The sequence below is a fragment of the Rhagoletis pomonella genome, unplaced genomic scaffold (assembly GCF_013731165.1).
Source record: "Rhagoletis pomonella isolate Grant_MI unplaced genomic scaffold, Rhpom_1.0 Rhpom_scaffold_00004, whole genome shotgun sequence".
NCBI classification, from domain to species: Eukaryota; Metazoa; Arthropoda; class Insecta; order Diptera; family Tephritidae; genus Rhagoletis; species Rhagoletis pomonella.
The window spans coordinates 66,385,203-66,401,587 of NW_023458558.1; the positions used below are offsets into that span (position 1 = coordinate 66,385,203).

The 16,385-nt window shown below is 39.4% G+C and overlaps 2 protein-coding genes across 2 annotated transcripts in view; one reads left to right on the top strand and one right to left on the bottom strand.

The window, feature by feature from the left end:
• LOC118738005 (prosaposin) overlaps positions 1-16,385 on the bottom strand; it is a 126,047-nt gene that overhangs the window by 97,475 nt on the left and 12,187 nt on the right. The window lies entirely within an intron of this gene.
• Positions 2,395-16,385, top strand: part of LOC118736739 (cytochrome P450 4c3) — an 18,002-nt gene continuing 4,011 nt past the window's right edge. The window contains exons 1-5 of the mRNA XM_036466754.1: positions 2,395-2,401; positions 4,980-5,095; positions 6,637-6,753; positions 7,125-7,284; positions 7,413-7,482. Coding sequence (XP_036322647.1) covers positions 2,395-2,401; positions 4,980-5,095; positions 6,637-6,753; positions 7,125-7,284; positions 7,413-7,482 — 470 coding nt within the window. The remainder of the gene's footprint in view (positions 2,402-4,979; positions 5,096-6,636; positions 6,754-7,124; positions 7,285-7,412; positions 7,483-16,385) is intronic.

Consider the following 16,385-nt stretch of genomic DNA (forward strand, 5'->3'; position numbering starts at 1 on the left):
TTTTTTTTTTATGAGAGTTGAAGTCGGTTTTTTTTTGCTAAAAATTACTTGTTTTCGTTGAAATCATACTTTCCCATATAAAAAATATATATATATATATATCTCATGATCCACTGATCGGATCTCAACCAGATTAGTATGGGACCACCTCTGATACACTACCTACACTACCAGAATTATCGAAATCGGTTGACGTGGTCCAAAGTTATGCGGTAACATTTTTTGGAAGTCGGTTAAAAAGAAAATGCTTGGCTGTTGTCGCTGTGCTAACAGTTTTTCAAACCCTGATAATTTCTATAGATATTCGCACGATACAAATAATTTTTACGGTATTTTCCTCGTGACAAATAAAATGTTTTTGACAATTGGAAGAAATACAACTCCGAAAGTCTTTTAAAAACGATTTTTCATTTTGCTACGTTAGAGCCGTTGCCGAGAAACTTATGGATACATATACATATACACAAAAATTGCTCGTTGAAGGTAATTAGAATAAGGGGCAAAATTTCCCGCACCTCTGATACACTACCTGTCCGATGCAAAAAGAATTATCGAAATCGGTTAACGTGGTCCAAAGTTATGCGGTAACATACATAAAAAAAAAAAAAAAAAAAAAAATTCCGACGAACTGATAACCTCCTCCTTTTTTGGATGTCGGTTAAAAATAAATTTATTTTGTGTTAAAATACTTTTTGTAAAAGAAGTTTGTATTTGTATTTCATATTTTGTATTTAAATATAATTTTACAAGTATTTTTAACATTCCTGTTAAAGGTGAGCAAATTTTAATATTCCTCTTCTTCTAATTTGACACTACAACCATTTGTCGGTTTGAATAGGTATAAAAAAACTTCGCCAATTTCCTCTCTTCTTTGCGAAAGGTTCTTCTGCTCCTCGGTGCTTCCATTTTGTTCGTGGGCGCCCATGCTTTCGTTGTCCACCAATGTATGCCGAGCCATGCGTACAACATTGCCAAGCCAGCGTAATCGTTGTATTTGTATTAGGGATGTAAATTTTTCGACTTTTTCCGATCACGGGACCTCCGGTATGTCGTTATCACAATCCCGGGATCCGGGGATTAGTCCCGGGATTTAGATATTATTTACTTTTCAACAACTTAAATCGAAACAATTGCTTCTATATTGTTTGGGAGGCTCTCCTATTATAAAATAAAGTATAAATAAATTGGTTTGAAACGTACTTTTTTATTTAAAGTGGCGTTTTTATTTGTCTCTCTGACGTCAGGATTTATTTTAAAGGACTTTGTAATTTCAAAGGTATGATTAATTCCAAAAATTATTTAAAAAATTCAATGCAATGTAGAATATGGGTACCAAATGAAAGAGGAAATTTCTTTAGAATTAAAAAAATTAAATTTTTTTTAACTTATTTTGACAGGGCCAAACTCTTTACAATTTTGTGTGCTGGGTATGAGCTACTTCGGCCGTTGGAATTAAAGCGAAAATAAAATTTTCCTTTTTTACTCCTACGCGTTTCAACGCATTTCGCGCCTTCCTCAGGGAGTCTGCTTTATTTGAACGATAAACAATAAACAATAAACATGGTTAACAATTATCATAACATACAAATCAGAATTTGAAACTCACACTTTACAATTATTTACATTAAACAACAATAATTACATGGTTTTAGCGCAGCGAGTTTACATTACTTTCTTTTTGTTTTGTTTATATCTAGATTTTAATATAGCTGTGTAGGTGTTGTTTGTGTTGTCCACATCTTCTTTGAAATTCATCACATTGTCAAGTTTCTGTTGTATTCGTAGGCTTTCCAGTGTCATTAATGACCGAAGTAGCTCATACCCAGCACATACAATTTTTTTTGATACACAGGGACGAATAGGTAAATTTTAAGCTGATAAAGTTAGAAGAATGAAATTCGAGGTTGTTATCGAGTTTATATAAGTCTTTAACATATAATTTTTACAAACAAAAATATTGCGAAATTTCAAGGATACAATTTTAAGGATAAAATTTGAAAAGGACATTTTCAATACTTACTAGCCCTTCTGCACCAGGTCCTTGCATCTGAAAAAGAAAAGGGGTTTCTATTATTGCCTTCAGTGCAAATTACAAATCGCGAAAATACCGGGTTTATTTGCCAAGAATCCCGGGATTCCGGGAATCCCGAGATTAATACTCCTAATTTGTATGCGCTTACCTATGTGCTCATACAAGTTCGTAGATCTTGAGTATCCGCGGTATATCGGGGGCTTATGTTCAATACCCTCTATCTGCACTTTTCACAAAAACTAAATTCTTATATAAAAATCCACCTAAGACATAACTGTCAACAGTGATATCAATGCTGACCTTGTATAACGATAACGAGAATAATTTACTATTAAACTGCAAAGTCAGATTTAACATCAGTGATGTCAGGTAAGTCCCAGATGGGTTCTAACATCACAAAATAGTTTTTGTGAAAATTGCATATAGAGGGTATTGAATATAAGCCCTCGATATAAAAGAATGGGCATGATGAAAGACTAGTATAACGTGACTTTTGTTCTTCGAAAAAGGAATCTGCTTTTCAATTACCAACCGAGCCCAAAGTAGCACTTGTTGAAAAGAGTTATTCTTGGCTTGATTTCCGGATTAACAGGCCAACCTAATATTGACGCACGCCGACAGTTTAACGTCAAAAATATGTCATACACATTCAACTTGTATGGAACTAACAAAAATTGAACGGCGTGGGCAAAAAGCTAACTCAAATTTCAAGATTTGTTTTGCGTGATATTTCGTTTTGACGTTTATTCTCAATTGAAATTTTGGCGCGACTATGGATTCAAATTTTTCTCAACAAACTTCTGTAAATCTGAAAGAAATGCAAAACTGAGAAATCACGCACGCAAATTGATTTCGGTTAATTAAATGTGAAAAACTTGCGTGAGTAGGTAAAAAAACGCACGCCGGTAATATTAGGTTGAACTGTAACGTGACGTGACGACGATATCGATATCATCTTTTTTTGGTGTATAGTGTGTCGCTGAAATTTATATGGGCAGGTCTTACTACGAAAATGTCGGACGAGGCGCCTCGTTTAAAACCACGTTTGGTCTCAAACGGTGCACAGTGGTAAATTTTGGAACAAAGGGACAAACCCAGGTATCTGGAAAACGAGAAGGGATGGAGATGTAAACGTAACGGCGTTTTTAAGCTTGTCAGATGTAGAAATAAAAAAAATTCTTCATTGACCTTAAATATAGAATGTTTTAAATAAAATAGGTTAAGTGCTAGAACGAAGAATCAACTCCAGCATAATAAAGCAATACAGAGAGTCCGTTACAGCCTTAGCTGAAAGGTATATCTTTGCACTGATCTGTTTACCGAGGCACAGCTAGCCAGAAACGGATCGGCTCTGAATATCTCAGTGGCAGAAGAGGTCCTTATACCTCTGAAGTATACTAAGGCCCGCACTGCTAAAATTTAGGTAACCGCAGAAGGAAACCCCTTCAATCTTTTAGCGACTGTACGAGTCTGTGGCCCACCTACAGCACAAATCGAACTTCAATCACAGGATTCTCGGTCGTGCGTGCTCATGCGTGCTCATGCAACAAGATTAGAACTGGAATACAATGCTGCTTGTAACTGTATCTATAAATTATCAGATACAGATGAAACCCTTTCCTGCCCAACTTTCTTTTACTAATCTAGGCAAACCTTTATTTTGCTGTTTAACAGAAATAAGGGAAGCTGAAACTTTTTATGTTTTTAAACCCCACGGGCAGGATTTACGAGAAATAATTATCCTCTGTTGTCTCTTTGCAGTTTTTATATGTACTCGTCACTTCAACCATCCAGCCACCATGGGTATCCGGGTATAATGTATGCTCTGACATTTATGATCCCTTTGTTTTTGTTAAATCATGAGTCAGTACAAAATTTCTCGAAAAATGCCATCATTGCCTTCACTTATGCATTCAAAAGAAAAATTCTATCACTTTCGATTACCTCTACATTCAATTTCTGATACGTGTATCTAGCATTTGCTTATTCTGTTTATGGGGTGAATAATATTTATTGCTTGCAAATATTTACAGATTTTTGTGCTCAATTATTGTGAGTAATAAAAGTCTGAGAGAATGCAAGAAAGTAATTTAGCGGGACGCAATTAAATAAAAATATAACAATGTTGTTTAAAAAAAGTAATGAACTCGTAGAGTGCAACAGATCATTGACGTAAAAAGATTTTTATTATTTTACAATATGTAATTGAAAAGCTCGGCTTGTGTCAAGAAGCAACCGCAATAAATTTAAAATATTTACTTAAATTAAGAGAAGACTTTGACAAATACATACATAGTAATATGTGTAGTCGACAGCATTCTAAAAGCCCCTTGCAAAAAAAAAGGTCGGATTTATTTACTCGTATGTACTTGTGTGTGTATATGAAATGCTTTGGCGGGTTTACCCTTAAAAATCTTATAAGTATTCACACATTCCTGATTATAAGGTCACTTGGTTAATACTCGTAATTATTAATATAAAAAAATATAACCACATAATCAGATAGCCCGAAAACCGGACAGGTGTGAACACACACACATTATTATCCTTTTATATGTGTTGTACAGGTATAACTGAAAGCTAATTAGATGAATGAATACTTTCTCCGAAAGATGTTACTTAGAGCCTCTTGTTATGATATTTAACAACCGTATTTACAATCATATTTATAATGTTCCATTGCTCTTACATATTTACATACATTAGAGTGGTCCAAAAATTCATGTGAAAAAGTAAAGTCGGAATTTTAATGCTCTCCGCCCCTATAAATACTTTTTTATTTTCAAAATAAAACCCTGGGGTATAATTTGTTTCGGTATAGAACAAAACCAGGGGGTAAGAGCACTACTACCCCGACTTTACTTTGTTTTGGTCCACCGTAACGTACACACATACACACATATGCGTATGCAATTTTTAAATACTTTCTTTCTGTTTTTCATTGCAGAATTATTCAACCGAGTTACGGGCACAATAAAGTTGTGGGGCAATCGCATTGGCTTGAATAAAGCATGGCAAGGCCCCAGCCCATATGTAATGCTGTTCAGTCCAGAAACGGTGGAGGTAAGACAAATAAAAGGCGGAAAAGAAAATGGCTAACAAAATATGGTAAAAAATAAAATTGTATTACAGCAGGTAGGGCTAGCTTAGTTTAGGCTGTGTGTTCATATATATAATGTCAGAAAGAAATTACGCGGAAGTTAACTTCACAGTAACAGATGCAAATTTTCGGCTACCTTTGAAAAAATAAATTAGCTTAGTGTAAAATAATTTATTTAAAATTTTAAGTTAAGTATTTTTAATTATAAAAAGCGAGTCAGATGTATTGAAATTGTTGTAATACGATGCATCGAATAAATTCCGATGTATCGATTGGAGTGATCGCCATAAGCTTGTTCACCGAAATAGAACAACAAAGAAGACTGAAGTAAGCCTTTCCATTGAGCTATGTACCTATTTATATGTTAAGTTTTATAAGTCGGTTTAATAAAAGCTCTCTAGAAATATAGGCCATTTGCCAAAATTATACAATATAGCGTATAAATACTTGTCAATGGTAAGTAAAAAATTGATTAAAAGAAAATAGGTACTACAAAAACAAGAACAAAGGAAAAATATCTTTTGTTAGTATTTCGTTTGTCTCTTTTTTGACTTTATTATTTGTCCGCCAATTTTGTCGTAACAAAAGATCCCAATTTTCCCCATTTCTTCCATAAGCATTGAGTTAATTTTTTTATGTTATATGGTATTCTCTAATTCGCTTATCTAGACGAAATCGTAGCAGTAGCTCAATTCGGTTGGAGCTGAAGGTTGTGCTCAACGTTACTCTACGTAGCCATATTAGTTTTGCGGGAGCTTCTCGTTTTACTATCAAACGTAGCTTTAAAATGAAAGAAAAGGTGCTGCGCTTATGTCGGTTTTCTTATGTGAAGAGCTTCGGTCTTTCACACTGCACCGTCGAGCACTTTTCTAACATTTCATTCCATATTATCTTCAGTTCAAAAATGGTAAAAATTAAAACCGCCTATATTTCAAGGTCATTTGAAAGGTCGAGGTAGTTTTTTTTTTATCCAACGAGTTTACTTTTTCTCAATTCTCCATCTTAAATTCTTTTAAATACCGTTACATTTAATTCGATGTCTGTTCTCGCTCGCGAAATGTTTGATTTTGCCACAAAAACGTTCACTTACTGCACTGTGCTGCGGAAGAGTTTTTATCATATCTTTCTATCATCTATCTAATCTTCAAAATTAGAAAGATTTTCACAACGCTCGAGTGGCTCACCTAGTAATATCTTATCAATAAAAAATTATAGCCAGATTTTAAAACTGAGTTGAATGTGTAGTTTTCAAAACCAAAGCTTAACTTTATTTTAATAAAGTTAAGAAAAAAAAAACATTTTAGCCGACATACAGGTTAAGCGAATGTACAAATAGTAAATTAACCGATGCAATAATAGTAAACCAGGGCATATATCACGGGTGTTTTATAAAATTCACGCGTTCCCGTAAGCAACGTGGGAACTCCGTTTCACTCCAGAGGCACCATGTTGTTTGATTAATACGTTGCGGTAATAAAAAATGTATTACAATCTCTAATTACAGCCAATCTTGAATAGCCAAAAGTTCATAGATAAAAGTCATGATTACGATTATTTGCGCCCATGGCTAGGCACCGGATTGCTAACCAGTTTTGGCCGGAAATGGCATTCGAGAAGAAAGGTAAGCGAAGAAATACATACCTACATATGTGCATATGGGTGATGCAAATTTGTAAATAAAGTTTAATGTGGTGGAATTAGCATATGGATATGTACATATGTATGTAGGTGTGTATGAGTTTAAAAAAATATGTAGAGATGTGAAATTGCACGTACGTATACACTTAAGAGCCTACATATTTATGTATATATGTATATGTAACTAAACTCATGCACCAAAAAAAGTATGTCATAAATGTTCGCGCATTTAAGCAAACATCTGTGATGTACATCTATGAACATTCACCAAGTTCAAAGTCGCTTCAATAACAAAACCATTACTACACAAAATTCACTTGTGGCATTTAAGTTTTTGATAATCTCTCAAAATAGATTTTGACTCCTGCCTTCCATTTCAAAATCTTGGATGATTTTATTGATGTGTTCAATGAGGAGAGCGCTATATTGGCACGCAAACTGGAGCGCGAAGTGGGCGCTGAGGTCTTCAACATTTTTCCATATGTGACACTTTGTACGCTGGACATTGTGTGTGGTAGGTGGATGATGGCTCATTGTTGCGGTGTGCAGAATGTAGATATCTAGGCACCATCGCGCTCTGAACTTGATATACATACTTAAACTTAGATTTTCATATAATTTAAATTTAAAAATTTGCTTTAGAAACGGCTATGGGTCGCAGCATACATGCGCAAGACAACAGTGATTCTGAGTATGTGAAAGCCGTGTATGGGTAAGTGTTGCATTTGTACTTTGGTACATAAGTTTTGCTTTAAATATACTTGAAAATGTAATTTGTTTGAATTCCGGTTATTTCTGAACTTTTTCAGTATGTAATATTTTCAAGTTTTCCATTTCCCAAGTGTAAGGAAATCCCCTTATGGTAATATGGAACACAATATCAACAGTCAATTTTTTTACTTGATAATTTTTTTTTGCAATAGTCACTTTCACTTGCGAAGTTCCGCCGGTTACATATGTATGTATACCAAGTCCACATAGGCCTTTCTGTACAAGGCGCTATCAGTTGGTTTATGAAACCTAGACACAATCGTAGAGTATTTCAAAAATTATCCAAGTTTTACGTACAGTTTTAGCAATCTACGAGAAAATATTAGAGGGCAGTGTAGTGTAAATCAACAGAGGCAACCCTTGGTAGGGTGGTGTTGCAGAGAGAAATCTCTACACTATGGAAAATTCGCAAGCTGTAGCTGAACGTGCAGTGGTGCTTGTTGTTAAAGGTTAGCTTCCAGCAGGTTCGGGTTCGAATGCCGTCAGCGGCAACATATAATTTGTATTATTTTTTTCTGTTTTTGATTTTTTTTAATCACGAATAAGCATAAGCAGCACCAAATTAAACGGCGATGAAAATTTATTCAAGTTGATACATTTCTAAAGCGGTTGTAGATGAATGTTATTTGCTAACTTTCAGTTCAAATCCTGTCAGAGGCAACGTTAATAAAAAATTTTGTTTTGTTTCTTAGAAACATGAAATAGCATATGTGAAGTGCAGAACATAAGCGTATTCAAACGAAAAAATCGTCAACCAGAAATTTTTTTAATGTAAACAGAAATGTGTTTAATATTACCAAATTCATGTTGAAAATATCAACCAAGGCATTGTTAATATGTATAAACTAAAGTCACTCTGATTCCTCGTGGGGCACAACGCGAGCAATATGGGACCGCTTTAGGGAACTGTAGAGGGAAGCGAGACGTATTTAGAGGGGCTGAAATACGTGAGTGCGAATAGCTTGAAATGCCTTGTGAGAGAAAAGACGCCTGAAACTTTATCAGAGGGTTATCGGATTATGGAAGGTTTCAAGGCCAGGCGAGATCCTGTAAAAACAACAATAGTGACCTAGTAACCAATGCCTAGAACGGACTAAAATTATAGAGGGAACACTTTTCTACCCTACTGAATGGAAGACGCACGGAAATTTGTGGAGAAACGACCCCGATCCCACAGTTGATGTTGATGGAGTCGATGTTCCAATCTGATGTGCTCTGTCCAATTCACAAGAAAGGCGAGCCCGCCATGCGCGCCAACTAAAGCGGGATAAATCGTATCTTATGGAGCGTATTGTGTGAAAGCCTGAAGCCCACCGTCAACGAACTGATTGGGCCTTGGCAGTGTGGCTTTCGACCTGGCAAATCCACCATAGACCAGGTTTTCACAATACGATAAATCTTGGAAAATATCCGCGAGGAAAAGATAGACGGTGAGTCTATTTGTCGACCTCAACGCCGCTTTCGACAGCACTAAAAGGAGTGGCCTAAACGACGCGATGTCTGCATTCTCGCGAAACAGATATGGCTGTGTTAAATGCTATTGAGCAGTATCGCCAGCTCCGTCAGAATTGAGAAGGACCTCTCCGAGCCGTTTGCAACCAAAAGGGGTTTCAGACAGAGCGACTCCCTTTCATGTGATATCTTTAATCCGATGTTGGAGAAGATAATAAGAGCTGCAGAACTGAACAACTCAGGAAGATTTTTTTACAAAAGTGTACAATTACTGACGTACGCCGATGGCATCGAAATCATCGTTATCAGAAACCGCGAAGTTTGTTCCAAGCAAAGCGATTAGGTCTGTTGGTCAACGAGAACAAGGTAACAAGATCTACGGAAAGAAGGTCAATTGACACTATTACGCATACTGATGCGAAATAAAATCAATTGACATTGTTACCTTTTCAAAAGCGAAATAAAATCCGCCGACATTATAGCTCTTTCAAACATTAAATTTGCTTAGTTTCCATTTGAATTAGGAAATACTTACTTTATTTCCAAATTTTTGTTGATTTTATTTCTCTTTTGAAAAGGTAATAACGTCAATTCATTTTATTTCGCATCACTATGCGAAATAGTGCCAATTTACGTTACTTCCGTTGATCTTGTTACCTGTCACCCGTTATGCATGGCATGATGAGCCTATGAGCTTTACAACGACATGGAAATAGTTCAGCGAATTAAGATGCAGCGGCTCCGCTGTCTTATCGATGTCGTGGATTTCGACGCTCCAGCTCTGAAAGTATTCAAATCCGAAGAAAATACGTAGAACCATCAGGAAAAAAATAATTAAAAATTAACGCGAACTCTTAGGCACTTCAAATTTGCAAATATTTTTTCTTTTAGTTTTGATTAAAATTAAAAATGTTGATAAAATTTCGATGAACTTCCCTTATCTTCACATATAATAAAATTGTAACGGGGGTCCTTATTAGAGCAATAGAAGCCAAATGAACAATTTTAAAAATTTTGGTCTATCATTCTGTTCGTTTTTCTGCCTGTCTGTACGTTTGTCCGCGCATCAATTGAAAACTAATGCATGAGATCGAATGAAGTTTTCACCGAAGTATTTCTAAAAGTCTAACTTAAAATATAAGAAAGAAATATTTAGATAATTGCCACCTGTTTGAAAATTCCAGTGTAAATAAATTGATAAGATAAAGTAAATACAGCAATATGGCTGTCAAAACAAAGAGTTTTAAAAGGCTTACAGCTGAAAATATTTTAGTGGACGGTTGCCACCTGTTTGAATATTAAAATTTGATTTATTTGATAAGATAAACTGAGGGAAATTTTACTTCTGAAAATATTTTTATAGCGGGTTGCCACTTATTTGAAATGTGTTATTCAGATAAAGTTATAAGACAAGATAAGTTCTGGATGGTGTACTAATCCCACGAAGTGCACGATATGTAGAATCGAGGTAGAAGATTATAAATTAAATTTCCAGGATTAAATACCTTCGAAAATTTATTAACTAACACCCTTATTCATAAAAAATAAAGTATGTTTCATAAATCGAAAATTTGGTTGACAATCTCACTTCATAAGGCTCTTCTAATCTACATATTTAATTTTTTACGAATGAAGCCATAAGAGTTGTGGGAGGGAGCAACAACACACAAATACTATTTAGTTTTGTATAAAGTTTGAAACTTTGATTCATATGATTCTATTTCCAGCATGAACCTTATTTTTGTTAAGAAATAATAAAAATGTTAGATTACAAACCATTGCAAATATTAGGGGTATGCAGATACATAGTATAAATGCAGACAGTGTATGTACCAGAGTTGGGCAAAATTTATTCGAATGACGAATAACAAATGAATAAATTGTTTTTCTTGTTATTCGTAAATAATAAATAATTTTGTTTATTCAAAAAAAAATTATTCGAATGACGGATAAATTATTTTATTCGTTATTCGAATAATTATTATCTTCATTAATTATTCGAATAACGAATAAAATAATAATAAAACAAGTAATTTATGTATATATATATGTACATATATTTATGTATAAAATGATAACCGTTTTCGTTGTTTCGATTTAACTCAAACCCCTGGATAGGTAGGTAGGTAGGTAGGTTGTCGCGGTCGTCTATAAGACACACTTAGGCTCAGGGCCCATTGTGATGCCGCATGTTGGGTCAGCAACTCCCGGTCCCTCCTAAAACCATTTTGAACTTTGAACGAATTTTAGAAGATCCCTGATTTCGACGCATCTAAGGTCCTCCAAGTTGTCGAAGAATTGCCTACCGAGAGTGGAGAGTCTTCGTCTAGATAGAGCAGGGCATTGGCACAACAGGTGGAGAATCGTTTCCTCCTCTTCTTCATCTTGACAGCTTCTACAGAAGTCATGTGAGCGTAGGCCGAGTCGATCGGCGTGCTTGCCAATTAGGCAGTGTCCTGTTATGACGGATACTAATAATCTAATATTGGACTTATTTAGACTCAGTAGTAGGCCAGTGCGGTTGGCGCTGAGCACCGGCCATAATTGTTTGGCAGTTTTGCAGGTGATTTCGTCCTGCCACCTTTCGTTCGCTACTTTAGTGAGCCTCTCGGAGATAAGTAGCTTACAGGTTTGCAAGGGTATTCCTATTTCGTCATTTATATCCTCAAAAGGAAGTTTCGTGCCAAGTCGCGCCAGTTCGTCGGCCTTACAATTCCCCTCTATGCCGCAGTGTCCCGGAACCCATATTACCTTTGGGCGAAATGACTCAGCCATCTCGTTAAGAGATGCGCGGCATTTCATGGCTACCATGGAGGTTGTCGACTGCTTCGTGAGGGACTTTATTGCCGCCTGGCTGTCAGTGAAGATGTAGATATCAACTTGGGGTATCATATCACACTTTACCAGTTTCGTGGCCCTGTCGATTGCCATCAGTTCAGCCTGAAAAACGCTACAGTGGTCCGGGAGACGAAAGCTGAGGGAGATTCCCAGGTGATGGGAATATACACCTCCTCCAACCCTACCCTCGAGCTTTGAGCCATCTGTGTATACATGGATGGACTCTCCACTACTTACAGCGTCATGCTTCCACTCTTCCCTTGAGGGTAGGAGGGTCGCGAACGCTGTAGCGGGTGCAGGTTCCGGAAGTGCATAGTCCACCAATCCGGGTAGCCCCGGAACTTCCGTTAATATTCTACCGTGACCATAACTGGTATTTGACCACTTATTTAGAGTATTCATTCGAATTGCCGCGCCACTTGCGACTTGTTTGGCATGTAGGTCCACCGGAAGAAAATTCAGTAGGGCATACAGTGCCTTGGATGGTGTTGTTCTCATCGCACCAGTTATGAGTGTGGACGCAAGCCTTTGAACCTTGTCCATTTTTTTGAAGTTTACCCCTTTCCCAAGGGCGTTCCACCATACCACTATACCGTGATAGAGAATTGGCCTAACCACCGCCGTGTATAGCCAGTGTATTATTTTGGGTTCCATCCCCCATTTTTTTCCCTATTGCTCTGCTGCAGGAATATAGTGCCACTGTTGCTTTGCGCACTCTATCTGCAACGTTGGGCCCCCAGTTTAGTTTCCTATCTACTATGAGACCTAGATATTTGGTCTCTTCTTTTATTGCGAGGGTATTGCCCTCTAGGGTTATGTTCCCGAGATCAGGTATCTTGTGCTTCCTGGTGAACAGCACAAGGTCTGTTTTTTCAGGATTCACTCCCAGTCCTCGCCTGTTACACCACAGGGATAGTTTGTTGAGGGATCTTTGGATCAGATCTGTCAATGTTGAAAGATGTTTACCCGAGATAGCTATTACAATATCGTCGGCGTATGCAATTATCTGACCGCCAATGTCTTCAAGTTCCCGAAGAAGACTGTCTACTGCTATATTCCACAGGAGCGGTGATATTACTCCCCCCTGGGGTGTACCCCTGACGGGGAACCTTTTTATAACTGATTCACCTAATCCTGCGCTTATTTCTCGGCCGATTAACATTCGTTCAATAAATGAGGTTAGTGAATTGCTTACTCCCAGATTTATCAGAGATGAGATAATCGCTGCAGGAGATACATTGTTGAAAGCACCCTCGATGTCCAGGAAGGCCGCGAGGGTGTATTCTTTGTAATAAAGTGATCTTTCAATTGTGTGCACTAAAGAATGGAGTGCTGTTTCGACTGATCTCCCTTTGTTGTAGGCATGCTGGGCTGCCGAAAGTTTGCTGCCCACCTTGTCTCTAATGTGCCCATCTATTATTCTCTCTAGAGATTTCAACAGGAAAGACGACAGACTAATTGGTCTGAAGTCTTTTGGTCTCGTGTGTGTAGTTTTCCCTGCCTTGGGAATGAAAACTACTCTTACCTCCTCCCATTTGTGGGGTATATAATTCATTCGTAACACTGCTTCAAAGACTGGTACGAGTATGGGTGCAATCATTCCTGCTGTATGCTGTAGGTCAGCGGGAATAATGCCGTCTGGTCCCGGAGATTTAAACGGTTGGAAGCTGCTAATAGCATGCTTTATGTTCTCCTCGGTTATGATATTCGCTGGAATGTCATCATGGTTGCCTATGATTCGGGTATTTGTGACTCTACTGTGGAGGCAACCCGGAAAGTGCGTCTGTACAAGAAGCTCTAGAGTTTCTTCGCTGCTAGTTGTCCAATCACCATCCTCCTTGATGAGATAGCTAATATTGCTGGGACTCATAGATAGTATTTTGCGCAGTCTGCTGGCCTCCGAAGTACTTTCTATCTTCTGACAGAAGTTCCTCCATGAGGAGCGCTTAGCGTCTCTTATTGCATACTTAAATCGGCGTTGCCAATCTTTAAATTCACTCCAAGAGTTGGATCTCTTAGCTTCATTAAATTTTGATCTGCATTCCCTTCTGAGGGTTGCAATTTCAGTGGACCACCATGGAGGTTTTGGTTTCCTACTTGTTGCCCTGATTGGGCAGGCTGATTTTGCTGCACGATGAAATGCTTTAGTTATATCGTCTACGACGTTATCAAGTTGATGTTCCGAGTTTATTTGATTTGTGAGGCCGGAAATATTATTAGAAAATATTGTTTCAAATTTTTTCCAATTTGTTTTTCTGCGGTTTAAGACCGCTTGTTGTTTTCTTACTGGTACGTATAGGTTATAAACGACGTACATGTGATCCGAAAAGGAGTTGTCTTTTGAGACTCTCCAGTCATTCAAGAGTTCTGCCCCCTGCTCATTGACACATGTAATGTCAAGGACCTCCCTTCTAACAGACGTCACAAAGGTAGGGGTATCACCTACGTTGCTAACCTGTAAGTTATTGCACATAATGAATTCGAATATCGACTCACCGCGTTCATTTGTATCTGAGCTGCCCCATATGTGATGATGGGCATTCGCGTCCGCTCCTATGACCATCGGAGTGCCGCGTCTAGAGGCCTCCATTACCGCGCTCCTTAAGGATTGTGGTGGAGGTAATGTTTCTGCGTCGTGGGCCATATATGTGGAAGCCAGCCAAATAGACATTCCGCCTGATTCCACTGCTATGATGACGTTGTCCGCATCGCTAAACTGTATCAAGAGAAATGCATTAATACACTTTTTTATCAATATGCACGACCTGGGTTTACCTTTGTCAGTTACATAGAACAGCTTGTATCCCTTCATATTCAATCCACAAACCCGATCTTTTATGACCCAAGGCTCCTGGATGAGTGCGATCTCCTCTTCTCTTTCGGCGAGACGGAGGAGAAGTGCGGCTGAGGCCGCCTTGCAGTGGTGGAGATTAATCTGAACTATCTCCACCATCAGTTTCGCGTGCTGCTGCTGGACAGCCAACCACAGTCCGGTTGACGTCCTCTTCGTCAGAAAGGGGGAGGATATCCTCCCTTTCTCCTTCCACCATGGTGTCGGAAAAGTCGGAGTGGTCCCCCGCCCCCTCTTCTAGAGTCACCCTCTCGAAGAGTTCGCCGACCATTCCGGAGGTGGATGCCACTTCGTCGTCAGTAGCACTTTCCACTGCGCTCGCTTCGTCGGTAGGGTGTTGTTTCCCTGACACGTCCTGCCGATAAACATGGAGGTTCAAGGCTTGGAAGCCATAATTTATCCTCCAGTTTTGGTTGGCTAGCGGTTCTACTGATTCCTCGTTGAGGACTATTACCGCTAACCTTCGCTTGCCATCGATATCGCCTATCTTTGCTACCTTCCAGTCGTGGGTGGGTAGCTCGGGGTTGCCCATACGTATCCATTCCAGCACTTCCTGTGGGTCGGTGTGGAAGTCTGGAATCCAGGCCCTGGATCTGGGCCGATTGGGAATGTCTTCCCGCTTTATCGCCTCAAGGCGTGCACCCGGCCAGACCTCGCCTACGCGACTGATGGCCAGGGTGTATAGGTCGACGGATCTCTGGTCCGCGCACCTTGTTAATTTGACGCGGTTTTGGAACCAACCGGCGTCCGCACAACTGGGGGGGGTGGTCCTGGGTTTTCCCCTAGAACCTCCTTATAGACGGCCCAGAGTCGCCTGTTGACCAGGTCCCAGTTTTGTGGTGATATTGCACCATCAAGTGAGCTGCGGTCTATCACAGCCCTGGTAAATGTGTCCTTCGCCGCGTCCGCGAAGGATCTTTTCTGCAGCTCGTCCGCTGTTAAAAAGGCGGATACCCTTGTTCTCTTGGGTTCCGAGCTTAGCTCCCTAGAGGACTTCCGCTTGCCTTGAGCAGACTCTTGTTTGGCTTTCGCCTGGTGTTCAGCCATAAACTTTTCGGCCCAATTTCTTGAGTCCAGCTCTTCTGCGGTCAGTTCTTCTGGCTTCTTATCCCTCAGTCTCTCCAGGATTCTGAGGGCTGACCGTCTGGTACGATAGCACCTTTCTGATGCACTAATGTGCTTCTGGGGATGGCTACTGCCCATCGCTACATTAGTGCCAGAATGGCGCACCTCAGAGGCCGCTGGCTTAGCCATGCGGTCTGATGTCGCCGACGCCGCTTTAGGGATTGCACCTGTCGATGTTCCCTTGTCTCCTGAAGTGGCGGGGACGGCAGCAGGGCTAGCTTGTCTTGTGACAGGGCTGCCCTTGCCTCCCGAAGACCTATCTGCGAGGGTGGGTCTGCTACCAGCACCGGACGGATTAAAATCCTCACTAGCTTGTCTAGGGACATGGCTAGACCGGTTGCCGGAAGGGGGCCTCGATGCCGTTGAGGCAGTCCCAGAGGGGACAGAGCGTATGCTCAGCCCTGGCTTGGCCACAGACTTTGCACCGCTGGCTTGCTTGGTCTTGTCCGAGGACAGACCGGACCTTCCTGACTGGGTGGGTCTACTTTTTTTGGGGGGTTCTCGGTTATCCGAGGCAGGTTTTTTATTTGGGTACATCATATCATAAACGTCCGCACTGCTCGACGTGGCGAGCGTGG